Below are 26,185 nucleotides of genomic sequence, written 5' to 3' on the forward strand. Positions count from 1 at the left end.
ACGCCCCTCCCTCCCTCCTCCCATTGGTTCCTGCATTCCTGACGTGGCGAGGCGCGCCGGTATTTCGTGGACTGCAGCGATTGGACACGCGATATTGACAATTTTGTAAATGTAAATATGCAGGTGCGCTTGCCGGAGACAGAGTGTATTTATGTAAATATAACTACCGAGGGACACCGAAACCACTGAGTTGTTTCTCCTCGCGCCATGGCTCGTCCCGCACAACTGCTGTCAACAGACTTTACTAGTTGACTTCCTCAGGAACGATGTCAGACAGATAGTTATTTAAAAGTTGATTTGACTTGGGATTTCTTGTAATCACGGTAAGATAAGGGTTCTAATATGTCTGCTAGGTTTAGAAAGCTGTCAGTTGGTTTGTGTCATTATAGCATAAGTGTGTGAGTTATTTTCTAAATGGAAAAAAAATGCGTTATGGGTTTACAAGCATCGGCTAACCCATGTGTATGTGACCCAATAAAATTTGATTTTGAGTGGATAACCGTAAAAGGTTCTTGCATATAGAATAGGACTATATTTTATGTTTCCATATGGCAGTTGAGCTGTAACAAAATGTAATCAATTAATAAACGGACCATGAGCACCGAAGTCAAATTAGTTTTATATTGGATATTCGGTGTTCTCTGGCCAATCGCTATTGAACCAAGCTTGCCATGACTATGAAAATGGTGTCTCCTGAATCAGGGGTGGACAGAGAACATGGTAGGGGCACTTAAAGATTTTGTCTTGTAATTCACCCTCTGAATGGCACACATACAAAATTCTTCTTTTACCGGTCTCCTCCCCTCATCTACTCTAATTTGAAGTGTATTTAAGTAACACCAATAAGGGGTTGTAGCTGGATTCACCTGGATAGTCTGTCATGGAAGGAGCAAGTGTTAATGTTTTGTGTATTCTGAAGCAGGTGGATGATGAATAAAGCCTCTGTATTCCTTCCCTGATTCACTATCATTTGTTTGTTTAAATGCCCACACCAGTAGGAATCAACCTTTTCGTGTTAAACTATTGCCAGTGCTTACCCTGATGTTGCACAATGACGACTTATGGTTCAAAGTATGATAAATCTGAACTGCCCACTTCATGCAAATCCATGTGACTGCTTTCTTTTCCTATTATATGACATACAAATTGTTTTCAACCTACATTTTAGTTTCAGGGCTGGGTTTTATTTTAATGTAACCACTAAGCTAGGGCGGTATACTGTATATTTGGACATTTCCACGGGTTCTTTCAATATCATTTAAACTAATTTGTTGCAGTTTTTTAAATAAATGTGAATATTTGTAGCTACATCTTAAGTAAATCCCTGCAGTCAACATGCAATACGTTAGGCGATAAAGATCTCGTTCTTCATTTCTCATCACAATTTTTCATTTTGAAGTGGTGTTTGTTTACAAACACACAATGACGAGAGAATGGTGCCTTGTGAGTCACTCAGTTGTGCAGCGCACACACGCCTGGTGATCTAGTTACAGTATGGAATTCGCAAGTAAATGTTTGCCAGCTAGATAACTTACTAAAATGTGCTAAATTCTCTGCAGTGTGCATTTTGGTTTGCTAATTTAGTAGCATTTAGCTAAGTGGTAAGCTTCTTTCAAACTCGAGCTTAGTTTGATAACAGCAGAGAATCCCCTCCTGGATCAAGAGCCTTGCTGGCTAATATTTGTGAGTAGCATGTTTGAGTTACTTGTATAACTTTTTGAGCTGCTTTGTCTGTCCTGAAAATAGTTAGACTGTAGAAAATGTTCGCAATGCGCTCATTAGTATTTAGTTAGCATTCTCTATGGGATATTACATGCACTTTATAGCATTGCTAACCTTTGCATTAGAGGCTGGGGGGTTAGAAAATAACGTCCCTTGTCTTCAGTGCTGGTATTACCGACTATGCCGGTATGGCACAAGGTTGGTATGATAATCTGGATACCGCCCAAGCCTAGTTACCACCCACCAGCATAGCATTGTTTATTAATCAGATCGTCTTTGTCACTAAAATGAGCCAAACAGCCTGTCAAATTGGCTATTGAAGATCCGAAATCTTGTATTTACATTTTTTTTTCCATTTAAAAAAACAAACATTTTACATCCACACCTGATTCAGAATACACACTTCTCAAAGTCATGGCCTGCTTTGTTCAGTTGCAATTTATGAAAGAAAACCGACTATAAAACTCAATTTAACTTGTGCTCAAATGATTTATTTATTTATTTATATAGCCTACGGCAGGCATACCTACCTGCTGGCACCAACCGTTTTAGCCTACTGATAATTCTGTCCTGTTCTGTCTGGTAAGGCCAGGTGTCGTGATGCCCCAGTTAACAGTGGCAACCATCCTGCAGCTCACCCTACTGCTCTCTGCACTACCAGCCCAGTACCTCATCTCCCGGTGGACTGGAGCGTCCGTAGCGCAGCGCTACCACGCCACCAAACGGTAACGGTCCGCTCAGACCCCCTAATGGCATGGCATTCATTCATCTGCAAGCACACCCCTTCACCATTCTGAGAGCCACCACCTCTCTAAATCTAGGAACAAAACATGGCACAGCATATGAGAGCTTTTCTCTTACCATTATTCTCCTAATATTATAAGTGAAATATCTGACTGCAGGGTGTGGGGTTAGGGTTAATAATGTTTCTGTTTTTACTGCAGTTTTCTGGGTATCTGTGATCAGGGGTTAGAGGTCAGGGTTATGGTTATTATAATGTATGTCTGTCTCTACCAGACTCCAGGGTATCTAGGTTGAGTTGAAGAAGTCCTACCTGAACACTGCCATCTGGACTGAGTTAGGCCGGGTAAGAGGTTCGGGATATTAATGTGTCTGTCTTGACCAGGTTGTTGGGTATGTGGGGTGAGTGGAAGAAGTCCTACCTGAACACCACTGTCTGGACAGAGTGGATCGCAGACCTTATGGATAGAATCACGTACGTCACATTTACCTCTAGTAATTCTACAGCATTACTCCTTATAGCAGAGATGTCAAACTCATTGCTGGAGGGCTGTGTGTCTATGGGTTTTCACTGCTCCCTTGTACTTATTTGATCAATTAAAGTAATTGATTAGTTAGGACCTCCCCTCACCTTGTCTGGGTCTTAATTGGACACAAAGGGAAAAACAAACCAGCAGGCACTCGGTCATCCAGAAATGTAGTTTGATCCCCCTGCTGTAGGGGTGAGTGGGGTAAGTTGAGCCACCCATGATTCTAGGGAACCATACAAACAATTCAGAATTTCACCAAATATTTAGGAAGAGGTAATCATTTCATGAAGTCTGAAGGAAAAAAAAACATGTGGGAAAGTGCTAAGTTAGGTAAGAAAGTCAAATGAATGAATATGTTGGTTTCATGATGCTTGTATATAATTTTATACATTAGTTGGTCTCTAAGCTTCAATATGAGTTCCAAAAACTAGCATTGAAGTGCATCATTGTAGCTGTGTGGGCTAATATAGTCAGTGTTTGCCTTGGTAAGTTGAGTCAATAGCTAGTTGAGCAAATAAAAGTGTATTCTTCCCAGGCGTAAAGCAAGGCATTATCGCTGGGATATGAGCTAACAACAGGGCATGTTTTCAAAATGGTAGTGTTTACATTCATTCTGATTATTACCAGGGATACACAACATCCTCAAATGGATGTAGATTATCTTTGTTAGAAAGAACACTATTCCCTTGACGGAGTGATGCATAAAAATAAAAAATGTCAATTTACCCCACTCTCGTGTTACATTATACACCAGCTTATAGTATCCGCTACCTGCAGACGGACCCAGGCCCCACAGGACATTTTGGAAGCAGCCATGGTAACACTGTCTGTCTCTAACTCCCAGGGTGCTGGTGGGAGGGGGAGAGGGAGAGGTTCCTGGAGAGTCTCCTGCTCTGGAGGTCATGCTGCAAGACAACGACCTGGGCTTCTTTGGAGGTGTGTGTTTGTTCTTGGTGTGTCTGCCTGTCAGGAATGAAGGGGAGAAACCCTGCAGAACCAGTCTGGATTTACTTCCTGTTACTGTACTGGTCTGATTGGTGTGAACCTCTCCTTTCTCCTCTCCTTTTTCTTCTCTCATCCTACTTTCCCACATATCCTCTCTTTATACCCCCAGCCTCCCGGTCGGTCCGTAGGCCGCGCCCCCCCTTCGTCTTCCTGCGTGTGGGCGATGTCGTCATGGAGCGGAATGGTCACATGATCGGGGTGATCGTCAGCTGGGACCCAGAGCTCCGAGCCCCCCCAGAGTGGATGAGCAGGTTGCACCCAAATGAGGAGGTAGCTTTGCTATGGAAAGAAGTTTTGAAATTGAGAACTTTTCCCATTCTGACTGACTCGTCATCTCGATGGTCAGCTAATTGAGTTCTATGTAGGCTAAAGCCTGCGCTGACCTTGTGTTTTGCCATGCTGACAGCAGTTAGCTAGCATAGGTTGGGGATAGATAGGCTAGCCAGCTGCAGATATTTCTCTGTCAAATCAAAGTTATGCCAAGATAGCAAGAACGAGGATCTAGAATGTGTTTCATAAGACACACTTTCTTAGCAAGGTGTTGTAGAACGAATCTTTGCATGTACGAATTGCATGTAAAGGCATGTTACCATGGTAACGATATCAACTGCAAGTTGAATGCCTGTGGTCTTCAGTCAGCTCAGCTGTCATACAACACAATATTCTATAACTGGTGAGTTTTGTCTCTTATGTCGACTGATATTTTTCCTGGGGGAGAAATCCCAAACCGACTAATATCCCTACAGGGGTAGGCTATATGATAGCATTGCACAAACATTGCCCAGCTTGAGCGTAGATGCATTTATCAACAAAAATCTATGGGTGTGTTCGTGTTACAAAGACAAAACATTTGTAAATATATTGATGTGCTTATAAACAGTATGGACAGTATTATAGACAGCTTATAGACAGTATGTCTACACTCTACACAATACCTATTTGTATTTGCTAGTTGAGTCTAACCAGAACGGCATTCTAATTTATTCAACCTTTATTTAACTAGGCAAGTTGGTTAAGAACAAGTTCTTATTTCCAATGACGGCTAGTGGTTAGACCGAAAGGTTGCAAGTTCAAATCCTCGAGCTGACAAGGTACAAATCTGTCGTTTTTTTGCTCCTGAACAAGGCAATTAACCCACTGTTCCTAGGCCATCATTGAAAATAAGAACTGATTTGCCTAGTTAAATAAAGATTAAATAATAATACCTGTTTTATCGGTTGTCACCTGATGGTTCCAAAAAACGTTCTCCCCCAAATGTTGTTTTCATTTACATATCGTTCCTTGTTGCCGAGCCAATCAAGGCCCTGATTGGTGAAGCATTAATCCATTCATGGCTCTATTTTTTTTCTGTTGGCAAGGTTAAGGATACTCCCACACATTGCTTTTAGCATAGTATTTTCAATGTACATATTTAAGACACTTTGACGTAGAGTCGTAGATGATTACATTGTGCATGTTCATTTATAAAGGGAAATATTATTGAACATTGTTGTGGAAATTCTACCTTTAGCTAATAACGAGTAGAGGCAAAATGAAAAAGTATTACTTTTATAATGAGGAGGCTGGTCGCCCCACCCACGCAGGTGAGATGGAGTGAGAGCCTCCTATACAAAGAGTACAGGAGCATTTATACAGTCAAGCTACCCCATGCAAGCATCTGCAAAACACGTGACCTTGTGTATGTGTGTGATTGGACTGGGTGAAAAGGTTGCCTCAGTCTGTCACAACTCGGTGAGGACAATAGGGGCCAGAATGACAGGAAGTCACTCCAGGCATACCTCTTACAGTAGCTCAAGTGCCTTTGACTGTCGCCCAGATCATGTATGGTCGTACTGGTCACACACAAAACATGCTTCTTTTGGCCCAGAAACAGGCTCCAGACAGAACAATAGCTCTATCATTGGTGTGCAGGATAAAACCTTTAATGCGTGCACACACTTTTCTGTTTCCAGTTAACTTAAGAGGAACCAGTTAGTTTCTGTCAAGTATTGGCTGAGTGCCCAGACATCATGGGGTCATTCTACATACACAGAACTGTTATATCAGGCCTCTTATTAATGCGTGCACACCCTTTTCTGAGTTTGGTTCAAAATGGTCAAAGAAACTAATGCCTAGGCTTTAAGACTGTTTTAGTACACAAGCATTACTAAGGTTGAGCAGAATGTCCTCACCTGGAATTTGTACTCACAACTTCTTGGTTCATGGTACCCTCTTGGTTCATGGTACCCTCTTGGTTCATGATCTTCCCGCCACGCTAACATGTCCGTGTTAGGTATCAGTTTATCTGACTATACTTATCCTTCTATAGCCAGCAGCATATCACCCTGCACCCCACTGCTGGCTTGTCTCTGAAGCTAAGCAGGGTTGGTCCTGGTTGGTCTCTGAATGGGATACCAGATGGTGTTGGAGGGCTAGTAGGAGGCACTCTATCCTCTGGTCTCCCCCAAAATATCCTAGGGCTGTAATTGGGGACATTGCCCTGTGCAGACCATGTGAGCTGAGCGTGATCCCCAAAGGCTGGCGCATCGGCCTTCTCACCCGCTCCAGTAGCGCTCACTTCACGAGATCAGGGAATGCCAGGCCCTGCATGCATTCGTAGGCTGTGTGCTGCTAATAGCCCCTTGCTTTAGTTACTGTCATGGAGTTTGCTAAATATTTTCATAAAGAAACTGATAAAATAATTTATTTTTTATTTTTTTAATGACTGGACTGGCAGTTTTTAGTTTTTTTCCTGTGAGCGCGTAGTGGTTGGAAAGGACGTAGAGCCCCGGCGCAATGATTTCCAACCACTCAACTCACAGGGTGCCGTCTAACAGATGGGACGTTAAATGGGTGTCCTGACTGTGGTCACTAAAGATCCCATGGCATTTATCGTAAAAGTAGGGGTGTTGACCCCGGTGTCCTGGCTAAATTCCTAATCGGGCCCTCATACCATCATGGCCACCTAATTATCCCCAGCTTCCAACTGGCTCATTCATCCCCCTTCCTCTCCCCTGTAAGTATTCCCTCGCTGCTATAAATGAGAATGTGTACTCAGTTAACTTACCTGGTAAAGTAAGGTTAAAATAAAAAGACTCCTGATATCTCCAGGAGTGGTAAGTATAATTTCTTGTCTATCTGTTTGGTAATGTATCTTTGCTAGCTAGGGCCATCTACATTAAGTGCTGCCTACTTGGTGTGCAGACTGCTGTTAACTTGCAGATGATTGACATATCAACCTAGGCAATCAGCAATTAGTTCCGGGAGGTGTGCTCTTCACCTTTTGCAAGGCCATTAGTACTTCAGTCTCTCCTGTTTTCTCAGCAGCTGTAATCGGCGGATTCTGCTGTGATTCTGCTGTGTTAAATCAAGTCTAATTTTATTGGTCACATATACATATTTAGCAGATGTTATTGCGGGTGTAGCGAAATGCTTGTGTTCCTAGCTCTGACAGTGCACTAGTATCAAAATTCTCAAGAATTACACAAATCTAAAAGTAAAATAAAGAAATATATTCGAGGAAGGAAAGAGGGCAAGGCTCCACACCACTCTCTCATTTGAGTATTTTTACCTAGTTATTTTCAGATTCTCTCATTTTACTCTTTTGTAGCTTTGGAAACTGTGTTTTCCTATCCCAGTTCGCTCTTCTCGCTGTAGGCTTTAGATGCTCTCCACCCTTTTGACTGCAACCATTCTAATTTAGTGTACCCTGTGCGCACAAACCACGTGAAATTTCTGGTCTCTGGTGTTGTTTGGAACTGCTGATCTGTGATCAGGAACACTGGGTTCGTCTCAGCCTATGCTGCCCTTCAGTCCCTTTACTTTTTGACCCTGACGGAGACATGGATCGCCCCAAAGAGCAGCTCTCTTAATCTGACTACGTTTTCTCAGTCATATGGTCGTCGCGGTGGTGGCACAGAGGGTACACATTTTTCCTAAATGGAGATTCTCTCTTCTGAGGCTCTCCTTACTTGAATTCCATGCGGTCACTTGTCCACTCAAGCTTAACATTGTTGTCCTCTATCACCCACTAGGTGTATGTTGTCAAATCCAATTAAAAAGTTGAACGTGTACGAGATGGCGCACGCGAAGATGAAGCGCCATTGCGCAAGCAACCACTGATCCTGGGAGAGCAGAACAACACAAAGGGCAGAATCTGCTACAGTTCATCCAGTACAATAAACAGAATATAGATGCAGAATTTCCACGGATCCACACGTGCAATGTAGCTTATATGAACATTTATAAGCTACATAATAAATGATGCATGTAAGAGATGTGCAGTTCAGGGATGATAGTGTAGGGTGCGTAGTCTGTGGATGAATAGTGCGAAGTCCATGGATGAGAGGATCGTCGTGGCCGAGCCACCGAGGGAAGAAACTGTTCAAGGTGACAGGGTTTTGGTCGTGATTAACCTGAACCGTTTGCCAGAGAGGAGTCTTTGGAAGAGAGTGTAGAAGGGGTCGGCGGCGATCTCTTCCTTGCCCTGGAATCGTGCAGGACCTCTATGGAGGGCAGGTGGCAGCCAATGACCCTCAGCAGACTGGACAATCCGTTGGAGTTGAGGATGGACTTGATGGTTGTTTTAGAACTGAATCAGTACACGCAGCATTCAAAGGAGGACTGAGGACAAAACGACACCATGCATTCACCAAACATTGCACTGAGGAAAACCGATTTTAATTGTCTGTCTATAAATTACAATGGTAGTTCCCAATCTCATTTAAATTTGGCATTGGAAGTTTTATTGAATAAAGTTAGTAATGCAGGAGTCAAATTGCAGGAAGAGTCGGATCAGATGTCATCAGCAAACCAGGGCCATCTGTGGAAACGGCACAAGTAGAACAAGGATATCAGCGCAAGCAGAATAAGTGAGCTCTGTCCCAATTCATCTCTCCTTAACCCCTCGCATCCTTCTCAAAATCCTTTGGAGGAGGTCCAAGGCGAGGAACCTTGGGTCGTCTCCTCCAACAAAAATAAATAAATATTGAAGGATGCGTGATGGTCGGTTCTTGCATCCATAGCTCTGTCTATGAATTAGAGGGTGGTTAAATTTCTCCAGCCCCATCCCGCAGCTTTTTACTGAAACATGGCTGGGAGATCCACTTTGTTGTTCTTTAAACTACTGATTGACTCTTTAAGAAACGCATAAATGAGCACACGGATATGTTTTAGCATAAATGACTGTTGGCAATGCTGTGCCATACCTTCAGCTCCCAGGTGCAGCAGAGCTGACACACTAAAGATGAAGTTGCAGCAGATGTCTTGACCACCCTCTGGCTGTTCTCCAGACAGCAGTAGCGTTGGAAGGTGTCCCAGGCACTGTTTGTGGTCACCTTGCTCAGAAACATTGAAGATCTCAAGGTTCTTACAATATAGTATAGGGAATGGAATTAGATTTAGTATGGAGTCAATGTCCCAAATTCAAATCCTTGTACAATCCATAGACATTGGTAAAATGGTAAACAAAAGTAGGGCACTGGAGTTTGAGGAAGGTGGAGCGATATGTGTCGGAACTGTGTAAGGCATAAAATAATCTGGTGACTCATTGGTCCAAACTTGGCGTCCTCTGCCTTGTTGGTATAGTGTTCCAGGGCGATGAAGTAGAAGTCTGACTCCACCTGGTCAAACCGTGTTCCCTCTACACACACTGACCTGTCTCCTGAGAATAACTAGAGTGAGAGAGAAGAAAATAAGATGTCAGGAAATGTTCAATTGGAGTTCAAATGTTTTTTTAACATCTTAAAGTTGCATTTCAAGGTAACAGTCCATTTTAAGACTGCCGTGGCTGTATCAAGAGGCAACTATGGATAGTCATTTAGTCAAATAAATGAAATTGCCCTGTACCAATCAACACCACTTGTCGGTCAGCATGGCTCAGTATTGATCAACCTGCTGTCATGTCATGCCCAACCCACTTCAAGGAGAGCTATCCTTCTATAGGTTCTCACTTCATCCCTTACCTACACTAATCATATTGTTTAGCAATGACTGTCACATACATTCAGTATAGAACCATCTTTCTAACTAATAGACAGCAGCAAGGTCATCATCCTCTCTACTTGTCAAATATCCTATGGCACAATGCCTTCATACAGCATCAAAGAAATTAGAGGAACTCTCAGTACCACTAATGTTTAAGTTACAGGGGTGATTGGTGGAAGTCATGGTTACCTGCAGGAAGTCCCCAGAGTGATGTGCATAGAGGAGAGCAAAGGTTACCTAGTTGGAACAGAATGGACTGTATCTCCTGTCTCTGTCAGCTGAGCAGAGAACTTCACCACCACATATTAGTGACAGAGGGAAGGAGAGAAGTCATTCATTTATTGTACCCGCACCAAAACTGACAGAATAAAAGGTCTTTATTTCAATCAAACTGTATCTCAAAGTATGCGGTTAGTGGTTCACAATATTGGATATTATTTGGTTCGGAGAATGACCTCATGGCTCCCCCTCAATCACTGACCTCTTCCCCAGTGAGGGTCTTCCCTGTCTGCCTATTCTCACGCTGCCTCTCCCCCCTCTTCTGCCACCCAGTCATGCTGATCTTCCAAGTACTCTACTAAAAAAAAATTACTCCTCGACATAGGTACAATGCTCTTAGTTAAACCAGAGACGATATAGAAAACAAAACCAACTTGGCTTTGGTTAACCTCTCTGGGATATTTGGGACGCTAGTGTCCCACCTCAACAACAGCCAGTGAAATTACAGGGTGCCAAATTCAATACAACAGAAATCCCACAATTTAAATTCCTCAAACATACAAATGTGTAAGATCCAAAAATCTGTAAAATCCATTTTAAAGATAAACTTGTTGTAAATCCAGCCACAGTGTCCGATTTCAAAAAGGCTTTACGACGTAAGCACACCAAACGATTGTTAGGTCAGTACCTAGTCACAGAAAAACCCAGACATTTTTCCAGCCAAAGAGAGTCACAAAAAGCAGAAATAGAGAGAATATTAATCACTAACCTTTGATCTTCATCAGATGACACTCATAGGACTTCATGTTACACAATACATACATGTTTTGTTCAATAAATGTTATATTTATATCCAAAAATCTCAGTTTACATTGGTGCGTTATGTTCAATAGTTCCAAAACATCCGGTGATTTTGCAAATCAAAGTTTATTCGTCACGTGCGCCGAATACAACAGGTGTAACCTTACAGTGAAATGCTTACTTACAGGCTCTAACCAATGGTGCCCAAAAAAAGGTTTGTGTGTGTGTGTGTGTAGGTAAGTAGAGAAATAAAGCGACAAAGAGTAGCAAGGCTATATACAGACAGACACCTGTTAATCAGGCTTATTGAGGTAGTATGTACTTGTAGGTATCGTTAAAGTGACTGTGCAATAATGATGAACAGAGAGTAGCAGAAGTGTAAAAAGAGGGGTTGGCGGGTAGTGGGACACAAAGTTAGCCAATGTGTGGGAGCACTGGTTGGTCTGGCCAATTGAGGTAGTATGTACTTGAATGTATAGTTAAAGTGACTATGCATATAAGCTAAACAGAGAATAGCAGCAAAGCGAGATTGGGGGGAGGCACACAATGCAAATAGTCCGGGTAGCCATTGGTTACCTGTTCAGGTGTCTTATGGCTTGGGGGTAAAAACTGTTGAGAAGCCTTTTTGTCCTAGACTTGGCACTCCGGTACCGCTTGCCATCTGGTAGTAGAGAGAACAGTCTATGACTGGGATGGCTGCGGTCTTTGACCATTTTCAGCGTCTTCCTCTGACACCGCCTGGAATAGAGGTCCTGGATGGCAGGCAGCTTTGCCCCAGTGATGTACTGGGCCGTACGCACTACCCTCTGAAGTGCCTTGCGGTTGGAGGCCGAGCAATTGCCATACCAGGCAGTGATGCAACCGGTCAGGATGCTCTCGATGTTGCAGCTGTTGAACCTTTTGAGGACCTCAGGACCCATGCCAAATCTTTTTAGTTTCCTGAGGGGGAATAGGCAGAGAGCCACATCAATTTACAGAAATACTCATAATAAACATTGCTGAAAGATACAAGTGTTATGCATGGAATTTTAGATCCACTTCTCCTCTAATGCAACCGCTGTGTCAGATTTCAAAAAAGCTTTACCGAAAAAGCACACCATGCAATAATATGAGTACAGCGCTCAGACAACAAAACAAGCCATACAGATATCCGCCATGTTGTGGAGTCAACAGAGTCAGAAATAGCATTATAAATATGCACTTACCTTTGTTCTTCATCAGAATGCATTCCCGGGAATCCCAGTTCCACAATAAATGTTTGATTTGTTCGATAACCTGTCTAGGACTGGGGTTCCACTAGCGTTTGGTAAACAAATCCAAATGTGCGTTCAGGCTGCGCCGAACGTCGGACGAAAAGTTCAAAAAGTTCCGTTACAGCCCGTAGAAACATGCCAAGGCTGTGGCACTCTGCCAGACCACTCACTCATAGAGCCCTTATGAGCCCCTCCTTTGGAGTAGAATCCTCAAAACAGGTTCTAAATACTGTTGACATCTAGTGGAAGCCTTGGGAAGTGAAACATAACTAATATCCCACTGTATCTTCAATGGGGGCTGAGTTGAAAAACTTCAAACCTCAGATTTCCCACTTCCTGGTTGGATTTTTTAATCAGGTTTTTGCCAACCTTATGAATTCTGTTATACTCACAGACATCATTCAAACAGTTTTAGAAACTTCAGATTGTCCAAATCTACTAACTATATGCATATTCTAGCTTTTAGGACTGAGTAGCAGGCAGTTTACTCTGGGCACCTTTTTATCCAAGCTACTCAATACTGCCCCCCTGTCCCAAAGAAGTTAATGGTTAAACGTTAGCTTGCTAACGTTAGCCTGCTTTAAAAACAAAAGACTAAATAAACTACTGTTGATGTTGAGTCTGGTATTTTGCGGGTACTATTTAGAATCAACGTCAACAGTGAAGAGGTGACTCCGGGATGCTGGCCTTCTAGGCAGAGTTGCAAAGAAAAAGTCATATCTCCGTCTGGCCAATAAAAATGTTATATTAAGATGGACAAAAGAACACAGACACTGGACAGAGGAACTTTATGGTAGAGTGGCCAGACAGAAGCTACTCCTCCATAAAAGGCTCATAACAGCCCGCTTGGAGTTTGCCAAAAGGCGCCGAAACCCTTAATTGATGGGAAAACAACGAATCAATTTTAGACTAAGGCTGTAACGTAACAAAATGTGGAAAAAGTAAAGGGGTCTGAATACTTTCCAAATGCACTGTAGGTAGGGTTAAAATTACTAGGATCGATGGAAGAAGCAGCATGTGTGTGTGCGTGCATAGTCAGTCCAGGAGAGTTGGTGCAAAAAAAGGGTCAATGCAGGTGGCTTGGGGCAGAATCTGTTCAGGGTCCTGTTGGTTCCAGAATTGGTGCATCGATACCGCTTGCCGTGCAGTAGCAGAGAGAACAGTGTATGACTTGGGTGGCTGGAGAATGAGAATTTTTAGGGCCTGCCTCTGACTTCGCCTGGTATAGAGGTCCTGGATAGCAGGGAGCTCTGCCCCGGTGTTGTACTGGGCCATACGCACCTCCATCTGTACCTTGTAGTCAGATGCTAAGCAGTTGCCATACCAAGCCGTGACACAGCCAGTCAAGCTATAGAATTGCAGCTATAGAATTGTTTGAGGATCTGAGGGCCCATGCCAAATCTTTTCAGCCTCTTGAGGGGGAAGAAGCACTGTAGTGTCCTCTTCACGTGTGTGTTTGTGTGGACCATGTTAATTCCTTAGTGATGTGGACACAGAAGAACTTGAAGCTCTCGACCCACTCCACTACAGCCCCATCGATGTGGATGGGGGTGTGCCCGCCCCTCCGTTTCCTGTAGTCTACAAACAACCACTGTCCCAAAAAGGGATATCTCTAGGACATGTGCTTATTGTGTCAGTATAGTTGGGTGCTGTCCTGTCCAGAAGAAACCCTACCCCCTGCTCCTCAGGCACTTGTGTAGATCGGAAATAACGTGATTGGTGTAAGGCTGTAAGCAATAAGGTCAACACACTTTTAAGTAAATCTCAGCTTTGTTAAAAGTACACTCAAAAATGTACCATAGTGATTCAGGAGTATCATTTAAAACGGGTCAACATGCCCCACAAACATTAGACAACTATACTGAAAGGTGTTAAATTGCTGAAATAAGTACATCGATTCAATGATGAGAATAGTAAGATTAACCGGTACATGGTGGTATAGCAGGGAGATTGGCAAACTGTGAACCAAGTGGTTGTGAGTTCAAATCCCAGGTGAGGACTATTGAATATTAATTGCTGTTCATTTACACACTATAATCATGTGTGTCAAATACATATATTAAATTAATTAAACACTGGAGTGATTGATGTGCAGAAGATGAATGTGCAAGTAGAGATACTGGGGTGCAAAGGAGCAAGATAAATAAATAAATAAATACAGTATGGGGATAGGCTACTTACAGATGGGCTATGTGCAGTGATCTGTGAGCTGCTCTGACAGCTGGTGCTTTAAGTTAGTAAGTGAGATATGAGTCCAGCTTCAGTGATTTTTGCAGTTCGTTACAGCCATTGGCAGCAGAGAACTGGAAGGAAAGGCAGCCAAAGGAGGAATTGGCTTTAGGGGTGACCAGTGAGATATACCTGCTGGAGCGCATGCTATGGGGACCAGTGAGCTGAGATAAGGCGGGGCTTAGCAGAGACTTGTAAACGACCTGGAGCCAGTGGGTTTGGCGACGTATGAAGTGAGGGCCAGCCAACGAGAGCGTATATGTCGCAATGGTGGGTAGTATATGGGGCTTTGGTGACAAAACGGATGGCACTCTGATAGACTGCATCCAATTTGTTGAGTAGAGTGTTGGAGGCTATTTTGTAAATGACATCGCCGAAGTCGAAGATCGGTAGGGTTGTCAGTTTTATGAGGGTATGTTTGGCAGCATGAGTGAAGGATGCTTTGTTGCGAAGTAGGACGCCGATTTTAATTTTGGGATTGGAGATGCTTAATGTGAGTCTGGAAGAGTTTAGTCTAACCAGACACCTAGGTATTTGTAGTTATCCACATATTCTAAGTCCGAACTGTCCACTTAGCTAACGTACTCGCCAACACCAATCACAGATGTGAACCTGTCTGATGTAATCTATTCCTGGTCATCTGGCAATATTGTTGAAATGCACTAAGTTTGTGCCAACTTTATGGAAGCCCATTTTACCACCTATTTGCCGGGTGACGTGTGTGTGTTGCAGACTTCACAACATGGCAACTGGGGGCGGACTACAAACGTGTTGTCACTGGGCAATTGTATAATTCGCAAAAGTGGGCATGTAAGTCATGCATTACCAAATCCTCAAGTAAGTCGTGCTGAATTTACGTACAAAAATCAAGTTTTGGACGAGACTGACTTTTATGACAAATTATCCAATTTACACTTTGTAGTGAATTTTGACACTAGAATACATTTTTGACTCCTATATCGATGCCACATGGGCTGTTTTCAAAAGGAGAATTTGGTTTTTAGGGGCAGTTGCTCTTTAAAGATGGAATCCGCAGTAGGGAAAAACAATGGCACTGTCCGCCCCACCGTCGTTTTTGTTTTGTTGACGAAAGAGCTGGGGAGCGTCAAGGTAATAACAATTGCAATAGGTCACTACATGCTGCTGTTCTATCGTGTGTGCAATGATGTCCGAGGGACTTCGTTGTTGTACTGTAATATCCCTAAGGGGAGTGGCAGTTAAACCATTTTAAGAATTCTAGCTTGAATTTGACCTTCACCTCTCACTGTGTGTGTGTGTGTGTGTAGGTTAACGCAGAGAACACCCCCCACTATAAGGTGTTATTCAGTGGTCCTGGCCCCTCCTCTCTCCTAGTGGGATACCTGCCTCAGACCAGGCTGGAACGGGTCACTGGAACCAGGGTAGGAACACACACTCACTGTGCATTCAACCCCCTTGACTTTTTCCACATTTTGTTGCATTTTAAAGTGGAATTCAAATGGATTTAATTGTCATATTTTGTCAACGGCCTACACAAAATACTCTTGTCAAAGTAGAAAAAATGCAAACATTTTCTTTTTTTAATTAATGAAAAAAGAAACACTCATCTTGATTAGATAAGTATTCAACCCCGAGTCAATACACGTTAAACACCTTTGGCGGCAATTGCAGCTGTCTTTTGGGTAAATATCTTAATTTCTTTGCACAGCTGGATTAAACAATATTTGGCAATCATTCTTTTAAAAATTCTTCAAGCCCTGTCAAATTGGTCTTGCCATAGATTTTCAAACCAATTTAAGTCATCTGTAACTAGGCTACTCGGGAACATTCAATGTCATCTTGGTAAGCAACTCCAGTATAGATTTGGGCTAGGTTATTGTCCTGCTGAAAGGTGAATTTGTCTTCCAGTGTCTGTTGGAAAGCAGACAACATGGTTTTCCTCTAAGATTTGGCCTGTGCTACCAGGTTTTCCTCTAGATTAGTGACACAATCTCAAAATAATCAATTTTTAAATTCAGTCTAACACAAAATGTGGAAAAAGTCAAGGGGGTTTAATATTTTCTGAAGGCAAACTGACACACTCAAACATACGTATACTCACCTAACCCTAGCTGAACCTCCGAGTGTGTGTGTGTGTGTTCCAGCCGGAGATCCCCACCCTAGAACAGTACTTCACACACTTTGATGGAGAGCGGTTCATCATGCAGCCCTGGCTCCAAGAGATCTTCCCTGAAGACTGACAGACAGGGACCACAAGAGTGTGTGTGTGTGTGTGTGTGTGTGTGTGTGTGTGTGTCAGTGGGACACCTAACTGGACGGTAGATGTAAAGAAAAGGACAGCTCCTCTCTCTGTTCCCCCACAACAAGATCAATTTAATTTCACACAGTGATTTAGTGGAGGGGAAAAGGCTTTTACGCCTTTAGCCACCTACTGCGGAAAAATGCATTGAAAATATAGGAAGCATTATTTTATTAGCTGCAAACGGTGATCAGTGTTTGCCCACCTACTGTTTTAACCACTACATCATTGAAGATGTCATACAGTATTTCATATCAGAACAAAATTAAAGACAGAAAATATAATACAGTTCATTATCATAAAGACCTCAAACCTGAATCAAGAACAGCCACATTTACAAAATTTATTGACATTCATGTTTATGGACAGAAGCTTTGAGGAAAAGCTTAAATAAATATTATTCTAAACAAAACAATTGACTGTCCATCCTCGTCTTTGTCTTCATATCTACAGTGTGATGGTGTGGGAGTGTGTGTTTGCACTGTGCTGATGGGGTAGATGGGTAATGTAGTCTTCAAATCTTCTTCCTGGTTCTGTCTTTGTGTCGGAGGTTAAAAGTGACAAACACACGAGAGGTCGCACTGATGCTAGGCCTGTGTACCCCCTCCCCCATCCTCCCCTCTCCTCCTTCTCTCCCTCCATATCTCTCCGTGGCCTCTTCCTCTCTGACCAGTAGGGGGTGCCCCAGAGTCTGTCCCAGCATGCTGCTCATCTCCGACGCCTTCAGACGAGCATTCTCTACTGCTGCTACACACACGCTCCGCCTGGACACACACACACATTATTATGATAGTATAGTGTGTGTACATGTGCGTGTGCGTGTGTTACCTCAATAGGCCGAGACACTCTTCACTGTGGTAGAAGTGAGGTGTGCTGACACACACACTCTTATCCAGCTTCTCCAACAGAACAATACACACTCTCTCCATCTGACCAAAGTCTGAGAACACCACCATCACCTGTAAAAACACACACCCACAGCGGTAAGATTGTTGGGCTAGTAACCGAAAGGTCGCTAGTTTGAATCCCCGAGCTGACAAGGTACAAATCTGTCGTTCTGCCCCTGAACAGGCAGTTAACCCACTGTTCCTCGGCCGTCATTGAAAATAAGAATTTGTTCTTAACTGACTTGCCTAGTTAAATAAAGGTGAAAAAAATTACATTAAAAAAATCTGAGCCAATAAGGTAAATGTCGTTGTGCCCTTGAGCAAGGCACTTAACACAAACTGTGCCAAGGTCACCGCTGATAATGGCTGACCTTGGCCCCATTCTCAGGGGGAGTTGGGATATGCAAAAAACATTTAAGTACAGTACCAGTCAAAAGTTTGGACACACCTACTCATTCAAGGGTTTTAGTTTATTTTTACTATTTTCTGCATTGTAGAATTAATAGTGAAGACTTCAAAACTATGAAATAACATACATGGAATCATGTAGTAACCAAAAAAGTGTTAAACAAATCTACATATATTTGAGATTCTTCAAAGTAGCCCCCCTTGATGACCACTTTGCACACTCTTGGCATAGTAGCTGGTGTATAGTGTTAAGTCATTCACATACATAGACACACTGGCTTTAAGTGGCATGTCATTAGTAAAGATTGAAAAAAGTTATGGGCCTAGACAGCTGCCCTGGGGTTTTCATTAAAGAACACCCTCTGTATTCGGTTAGATAGTTAACTCTTTATCCACAATATAGCAGGGGATGTAAAGCCATAACACAAACGTTTTTTTCCTGCAGCAGACTATGATCGATAATGTCAAAAGCCACACTGAAGTATTTTTATCATATTCTCTCAAGCCAATCAGTCATTTGTGTAAGTGCTGTGCTTGTTGAATGTCCTCCCCTATAAGCATGCTGAAAGTTTGTCAATTTGTTTACTGTAAAATACCATTGTATCTGGTCAAACACAATTTTTTTCCAAAAGTTTACTAACAGGCTGATTGGTCGGCTATTTGAGTCAGTAAAGTGGGCTTTACTATTCTTATTCTTACTATTCCTTCCAAGCCTGAGGGCACACACACGTAGGCTTAAATTGAAGATGAGGCAAATAGAAGTGACAATATCGTCCGCTATTATCCTCAGTAATTTTACATCCAAGTTGTCAGACCCCGGTGGCTTGTCATTGTTGATAGACTATTTTTTTTCACCTCTTCCACACTAACGGAATGTAAAATTACAATGCTTGTCTTTCATAATTGTCATTCATCTTTATTTCATAGTGTAGTTTCTTCTTTTTATTCAGTTTAGTCACATGACTCTCAATACCTTTGCCAATCTGTTGTGCAGCCAGACTTATTTGCCATTCATTTTGCCTCATCTCTCTCAACCATACAATTTTCTCAAGCATACAACTGCCTCGTTCAGTGTCAGCTCGGGGATTTGATCTAGCAACCTTTTGGTTACTGACCCAACGCTCTAACTAGGTTACCTGCCAACCCTATCTTGTCTGTAAATGTATTGCTACCACTGTATCATCTAAGTGAGTTTCAGAGAGGGTCAGAATATGATTGTCATCTGTTACGAGCAAATTATTGATTTCTTGCAGTGGTGTAAAGTATTTAAGTAGATTTCTTTTTTTTTTTACCTTCATTTTACTAGGCAAGTTAAGAACAAATTCTTATTTTCAATGACGGCCTATGAACAGTGGGTTAACTGCCTGTTCAGGGGCAGAACGACAGATTTGTACCTTGTCAGCTCAGGGATTTGAACTTGCAAACTTCCGGTTACTAGTCCAACGCTCTAACCACTAGGCTACCCTACTCTTACTTTTGATAAAGTATATTTTAGCGTTTACATGTACTTTTGATACTTAAGTATATTTAAAACCAAATACTTTTAGACTTACTTAATTAAAAAATCAAATCAAATTTTATTTGTCACATACACATGGTTAGCAGATGTTAATGCGAGTGTAGCGAAATGCTTGTGCTTCTAGTTTCGACAATGCAGTAATAAAAAGCAAGTAATCTAACTAACAATTCCCAAAAAAACTACTGTCTTATACACAGTGTAAGGGGATAAAGAATATGTACATAAGGATATATGAATGAGTGATGGTACAGAGCAGCATAGGCAAGATACAGTAGATGATATCGAGTACAGTATATACATATGAGATAAGTATGTAAACCAAGTGGCATAGTTAAAGTGGCTAGTGATACATGTATTACATAAGGATGCAGTCGATGATATAGAGTACAGTATCAACGTATGCATATGAGATGAACAATGTAGGGTAAGTAACATTATATAAGGTAGCATTGTTTAAAAGTGGCTAGTGATATATTTACATTTCCCATCAATTCCCATGATTAAAGTGGCTGGAGTAGAGTCAGTGTCATTGACAGTGTGTTGGCAGTAGCCACTCAATGTTAGTGGTGGCTGTTTAACAGTCTGATGGCCTTGAGATAGAAGCTGTTTTTCAGTCTCTCGGTCCCAGCTTTGATGCACCTGTACTGACCTCGCCTTCTGGATGACAGCGGGGTGAACAGGCAGTGGCTCGGGTGGTTGATGTCCTTGATGATCTTTATGGCCTTCCTGTAGCATCGGGTGGTGTAGGTGTCCTGGAGGGCAGGTAGTTTGCCCCCGGTGATGCGTTGTGCAGACCTCACTACCCTCTGGAGAGCCTTACGGTTGAGGGCGGTGCAGTTGCCATACCAGGCGGTGATACAGCCCGCCAGGATGCTCTCGATTGTGCATCTGTAGAAGTTTGTGAGTGCTTTTGGTGACAAGCCGAATTTCTTCAGCCTCCTGAGGTTGAAGAGGCGCTGCTGCGCCTTCCTCACGATGCTGTCTGTGTGAGTGGACCAATTCAGTTTGTCTGTGATGTGTATGCCGAGGAACTTAAAACTTGCTACCCTCTCCACTACTGTTCCATCGATGTGGATAGGGGGTGTTCCCTCTGCTGTTTCCTGAAGTCCACAATCATCTCCTTAGTTTTGTTGACGTTGAGTGTGAGGTTATTTTCCTGACACCACACTCCGAGGGCCCTCACCTCCTCCCTGTAGGCCGTCTCGTCGTTGTTGGTAATCAAGCCTACCACTGTTGTGTCGTCCGCAAACTTGATGATTGAGTTGGAGGCGTGCATGGCCACGCAGTCGTGGGTGAACAGGGAGTACAGGAGAGGGCTCAGAACGCACCCTTGTGGGGCCCCAGTGTTGAGGATCAGCGGGGAGGAGATGTTGTTGTTGTTGTTCCCTCACCACCTGGGGGCGGCCCGTCAGGAAGTCCAGTACCCAGTTGCACAGGGCGGGGTCGAGACCCAGGGTCTCGAGCTTGATGACGAGCTTGGAGGGTACTATGGTGTTGAATGCCGAGCTGTAGTCGATGAACAGCATTCTCACATAGGTATTCCTCTTGTCCAGATGGGTTAGGGCAGTGTGCAGTGTGGTTGAGATTGCATCGTCTGTGGACCTATTTGGGCTGTAAGCAAATTGGAGTGGGTCAAGGGTGTCAGGTAGGGTGGAGGTGATATGGTCCTTGACTAGTCTCTCAAAGCACTTCATGATGACGGATGTGAATGCTACGGGGCGGTAGTCGTTTAGCTCAGTTACCTTAACTTTCTTGGGAACAGGAACAATGGTGGCCCTCTTGAAGCATGTGGGAACAGCAGACTGGTATAGGGATTGATTGAATATGTCCGTAAACACACCGGCCAGCTGGTCTGCGCATGCTCTGAGGGCGCGGCTGGGGATGCCGTCTGGGCCTGCAGCCTTGCGAGGGTTAACACGTTTAAATGTCTTACTCACTTCGGCTGCAGTGAAGGAGAGACCGCATGTTTCCGTTGCAGGCCGTGTCAGTGGCACTGTATTGTCCTCAAAGCGGGCAAAAAGTTATTTAGTCTGCCTGGGAGCAAGACATCCTGGTCCGTGACTGGGCTGGGTTTCTTCCTGTAGTCCGTGATTGACTGTAGACCCTGCCACATACCTCTTGTGTCTGAGCCGTTGAATTGAGATTCTACTTTGTCTCTGTACTGGCGCTTAGCTTGTTTGATAGCCTTGCGGAGGGAATAGCTGCACTGTTTGTATTCAGTCATGTTACCAGACACCTTGCCCTGATTAAAAGCAGTGGTTCGTGCCTTCAGTTTCACACGAATGCTGCCATCAATCCACGGTTTCTGGTTAGGGAATGTTTTAATCGTTGCTATGGGAACGACATCTTCAACGCACGTTCTAATGAACTCGCACACCGTATCAGCGTATTCGTCAATGTTGTTGTCTGACGCAATACGAAACATCTCCCAGTCCACGTGATGGAAGCAGTCTTGGAGTGTGGAGTCAGCTTGGTCGGACCAGCGTTGGACAGACCTCAGCGTGGGAGCTTCTTGTTTTAGTTTCTGTCTGTAGGCAGGGATCAACAAAATGGAGTCGTGGTCAGCTTTTCCGAAAGGGGGCGGGGCAGGGCCTTATATCCGTTGCGGAAGTTAGAGTAACAATGATCCAGGGTCTTTCCACCCCTGGTTGCGCAATCGATATGCTGATAAAATTTAGGGAGTCTTGTTTTCAGATTAGCCTTGTTAAAATCCCCAGCTACAATGAATGCAGCCTCCGGATAAATCGTTTCCAGTTTGCAGAGAGTTAGATAAAGTTCGTTCAGAGCCATCGATGTGTCTGCTTGGGGGGGGATATATACGGCTGTGATTATAATCGAAGAGAATTCTCTTGGTAGATAATGCGGTCTACATTTGATTGTGAGGAATTCTAAATCAGGTGAACAGAAGGATTTGAGTTCCTGTATGTTTCTTTCATCACACCATGTCACGTTAGTCATAAGGCATACGCCCCCGCCCCTCTTCTTACCAGAAATATGTTTGTTTCTGTCGGCGCGATGCGTGGAGAAACCCGCTGGCTGCACCGCTTCGGATAGCGTCTCTCCAGTTAGCCATGTTTCCGTGAAGCAGAGAACGTTACAGTCTCTGATGTCCCTCTGGAATGCTACCCTTGCTCGGATTTCATCAACCTTGTTGTCAAGAGACTGGACATTGGCAAGAAGAATGCTAGGGAGTGGTGCACGGTGTGCCCGTCTCCGGAGTCTGACCAGAAGACCGCTTCGTTTCCCTCTTTTTCTGAGTCGTTTTTTTTTTTTTTTTTTGGTCGCTGCATGTGATCCACTCGGTTACACTGGTTGTAAGGCAGAACACAGGATCCGCATCGCGAAAAACATATTCTTGGTCGTACTGATGGTGAGTTGACGCTGATCTTATATTCAGTAGTTCTTCTCGGCTGTATGTAAAGAAACCTAAGATGACCTGGGGTACTAGTGTAAGAAATAACACGTAAAAAAAACAAAAAACTGCATAGTTTCCTAGGAACACGAAGGGAGGCGGCCATCTCTGTCGGCGCCGGAAGTAATTAGTATTTTACTGGGTGACTCACTTTTACTTGAGTCATTTTCTATTAAGATATCTTTACTTTTACTCAAGTATGACAATTGGTTACTTTTTCCACCACGGATTTCATGATGTTAACTTGGGCTATTTTTTTGAGCACTTTTCTTCCGGGATGCTTACTTGTTTTTATTGCTTTACTGGGACGCTTAGCAGAAGTAGATATGCTCATGTTATTTATGTTAGTGCAGGGTGAGCTGCACATGATTGATATTATCTGCTGGACTTCTCACAGTAGGCATGGACTAGAATATAATTCTCAACACTTCATAGACCCGTCTCCATTCCTTTCCCATGTTAATGCACGGTCTACTTCAGTCTGTACATACAAGTTTAGGGATTTCAGCACAGGGAACCTACCAGAGCCTCCATGTGGTACAGGTCATCAGCTCTGTAGATGTGTCTCGTCACTGTCAACTCTTCCCCCTGCAGGGTGAGAGGAGAAGAAGAAGAGTGGAGAGAAATCTTCATACATCCTACTTAATAGTACATTAGACAGTTGTGTCAGTCAGTCAGTGTGCTGACTGTATGTTTGCCCTGTGTCTGTCTGTCAATGTCCCTGACATTGTATTACACCAGTTGCCCACCTCCTGTCCTCCAGTACCCCCAACAATCCAGCACACATTTTAGTTGTATCCGCAGACGATTCAACTCATTGAGGGCTTGATGATTAGTTGACAAGTTGAATCAGGTGTGCTTGTCCGGGGCTACAAAAAAAATTGTGCTTTTGGGGGTACTGGAGGCCTGGAGTTGAAATACTGAATTACACAGCTGGGATATGAAATTACCTATCCAACCAATAGCAATAGATATCCTATTAAATTGTTTTAGGCCTATATGCCAATATATCCATATTAAAAGTTATTTGAACTAATATAATTAGGAATTATAATACTAGAATAGACATGATCCTTCATATGGTGGGATAAAGGTCAGACATTTTGGTCGTTTTATATTTATTAGGATCCCCAATTAGCTGCCGCCAGGGTCCAAACAAACAAAAAAACATTGAGTCAGTCAACCCTGGTTTGCCAGTGCTGTGATAAGATATGTGTAAAATAATGAATTTGAAGAATGTATCTGCACTGTATGTTTGTTAGCTAGCTAGGCAGACAGTTTTAGAGGAATGATTCCATAGATTTATTTTTATAATTAACTGCCAATATTCCATTCAAACAATGCAGTCAATCCACACCCATTCATACACAGGGGGAAATCAGTTGATTATAGAACTTAGACAAGTTGTAAATGCAACAAGTACTTGTATCAAATATTTGTAACAAGCACCTGTATCAAGTACTCGTAAGAAATACTTGTATCATACAATAGCACTCACAGCTTTCCAAGAACTAAAATGTATACATTTATGGTCTGCTTACATATTTTAGAGGATATTTATACAGAACATTTGTATAAAACACTTATAAACTGTATTTATAATTGTATGACTATTCTAGGTAGACAATTCTATTACACCAGTTCTGATATATCACATACCTTTTATTTTTCTGCATAAATATAATCAGGATTACGTCTCTACTGCCATTCATTCCAATTACTGTTTTGGATTTGTCCCTGAACAATATGGCTGCCATTTTCAAAGCCATTCTGGAACTTTAAAGGCTTTATGACATATATGCCCATCTAATAATTTAATAGGATGTCTATGGTTGTATGAACTCTTAATACGTTACCTTGACATGGTGTTGTCTCAGGGTCTGTAGAATGTACTCTACTCTCCTCGAGATGCTGTTGGTGACGTCGTTCACCGACTCCTTGCTGTTTTTGAAACTAACGGAAACAGTAGCGCGGTCGGCTGGGCACGAGACCTCTGCGCTCCCAGTCACCTGGACCTCTCGCGCGCTGTTCTGGGTTCGCTGAACGGTAACCGTGTGTTCCCCCATCCCTGGTTCGTTTTCGTCCCGGTAAATATCTCCCGCGGTGGGTAATAAAGCAGCGAAAACTCTAGACGGACTGATAGCCATGGCGGAACACAAATTAAACTCTCGCTGCTATGGTAACTAACACGGGTGTAGGGATGTGTAGTTCATATGTAGATCCATCTGCGAAGAACTACATGTTCCAAGACATGGAGCGGGAGGTTTACACATTTAGCTGACACAATTTCTTTGTCAATTTTGTACACATTTTAAGATTTGCTGAGATTTTGTTTAAAGCTTGTTACAAATGTTAGACTATTAGAGTGACTGATAAGACAATAGGCTTTACATTGTAGTATGATGTATTATGCTTTTGAGTTATTTAGCCCATATTTCAGATGTTTAGCACTATATACCCAGTCCCCCAGAACGTTTCTAATAAAGACAGACAGGCTTTTACCTTTTTAAAATAGCCCGCCCAAAAATGTACCAGTGTATTGATGTGGTCTATAGAAGGCACCAGAAGCCTTTTAATGTAGGCCGACCCAGTAACCAAAAGTAAGGTAGGGTACCTTTTCCCATCGGCTTCGGAATGAATCAGTAATGCTGAGGGGATTTCCATTCCTAGCTATTAATTAATAATAACATATGACAAGTCTATTTCTACAATAGCAATTTAAAAGAAGAATATATATATTTTTATGGACCCATGTCACTTGAAATAAGCTTTAATAATAGATCTATCGTAGGCTATGCTACAGCTTTTTCCCCCCCTTTTTTGTTGAAATGTTATCAAACAATAAATAAAATAACCAATTGATAATGGAAATTAACTATAAAATCATTAGGATTATTTTTACCTACATAATGTTGTTTGTATATCAGTAGGAGGGTACTGGAGGTGCTGCTGCATATGTGATGCAGTCATATGATAATAGTATTTGGTCTAATGATTATGGCAGGGGTCAAAGACGGGCAGTAGAGAGAGTGAGAGAGAGAGCACCGCCCATGTTGAGGCAGGTTAAGGACGAACAGGTCATCAGGTAAGAATTTGAGTTATAAGGCACTATCAGTTCAACTCCTCATCTTTGCTGACTGTAGCCCAAGTGCTATAACACAGAGGTTAAAGTTCTTGTCATATGTTCCATCATATTTTGAATGTAACTGAATTATTT

At 42.7% G+C, this 26,185-nt stretch overlaps 2 protein-coding genes across 3 annotated transcripts; one reads left to right on the top strand and one right to left on the bottom strand.

Annotated features, from left to right (window-relative positions):
- Positions 1-109: 109 nt before the first annotated feature.
- On the top strand, positions 110-17,154 carry si:dkey-261l7.2. 2 transcript variants are annotated; one of them, XM_024383967.2, is made up of 7 exons: positions 110-323; positions 2,310-2,447; positions 2,849-2,938; positions 3,838-3,929; positions 4,108-4,268; positions 15,751-15,864; positions 16,588-17,154. In XM_024383967.2, exons 2-7 carry the CDS (start codon positions 2,323-2,325, stop codon positions 16,681-16,683), a joined length of 678 nt encoding a protein of 225 aa, XP_024239735.1. In that variant the 5' UTR covers positions 110-323; positions 2,310-2,322; the 3' UTR covers positions 16,684-17,154. The 2 variants fall into 2 exon arrangements, with proteins under 2 accessions (XP_024239735.1, XP_024239727.1); XM_024383959.2 differs by having other exon boundaries at positions 2,315-2,447.
- irak1bp1 (interleukin-1 receptor-associated kinase 1 binding protein 1) lies at positions 17,072-25,231 on the bottom strand. Its single transcript, XM_024383947.2, has 4 exons — positions 24,825-25,231; positions 23,491-23,556; positions 17,571-17,701; positions 17,072-17,506 (listed from the first exon to the last, which is right to left on the bottom strand). Exons 1-4 carry the CDS (start codon positions 25,113-25,115, stop codon positions 17,257-17,259), a joined length of 738 nt encoding a protein of 245 aa, XP_024239715.1. The 5' UTR covers positions 25,116-25,231; the 3' UTR covers positions 17,072-17,256.
- Between the last annotated feature and the right edge of the window lie 954 nt (positions 25,232-26,185).

This window comes from Oncorhynchus tshawytscha, linkage group LG02 (assembly GCF_018296145.1).
Source record: "Oncorhynchus tshawytscha isolate Ot180627B linkage group LG02, Otsh_v2.0, whole genome shotgun sequence".
Lineage (NCBI taxonomy): Eukaryota > Metazoa > Chordata > Actinopteri > Salmoniformes > Salmonidae > Oncorhynchus > Oncorhynchus tshawytscha.

Bases quoted from the DNA above. Each gene is read 5' to 3' on its own strand.
- si:dkey-261l7.2 (XM_024383967.2), top strand. From the start codon at position 2,323: ATGCCCCAGTTAACAGTGGCAACCATCCTGCAGCTCACCCTACTGCTC. The intron at 2,448-2,848 runs GTAACGGTCCGC...TGTCTTGACCAG, and splicing joins CGCTACCACGCCACCAAACG to GTTGTTGGGTATGTGGGGTG. The intron at 4,269-15,750 runs GTAGCTTTGCTA...GTGTGTGTGTAG, and splicing joins GGTTGCACCCAAATGAGGAG to GTTAACGCAGAGAACACCCC.
- irak1bp1 (XM_024383947.2), bottom strand. From the start codon at position 25,115: ATGGCTATCAGTCCGTCTAGAGTTTTCGCTGCTTTATTACCCACCGCG. The intron at 23,557-24,824 runs GTAACGTATTAA...CTCACCCTGCAG, and splicing joins TGAGACAACACCATGTCAAG to GGGGAAGAGTTGACAGTGAC. The intron at 17,507-17,570 runs GTAACACACGCA...GTGTGTGTCCAG, and splicing joins GAGTGTCTCGGCCTATTGAG to GCGGAGCGTGTGTGTAGCAG.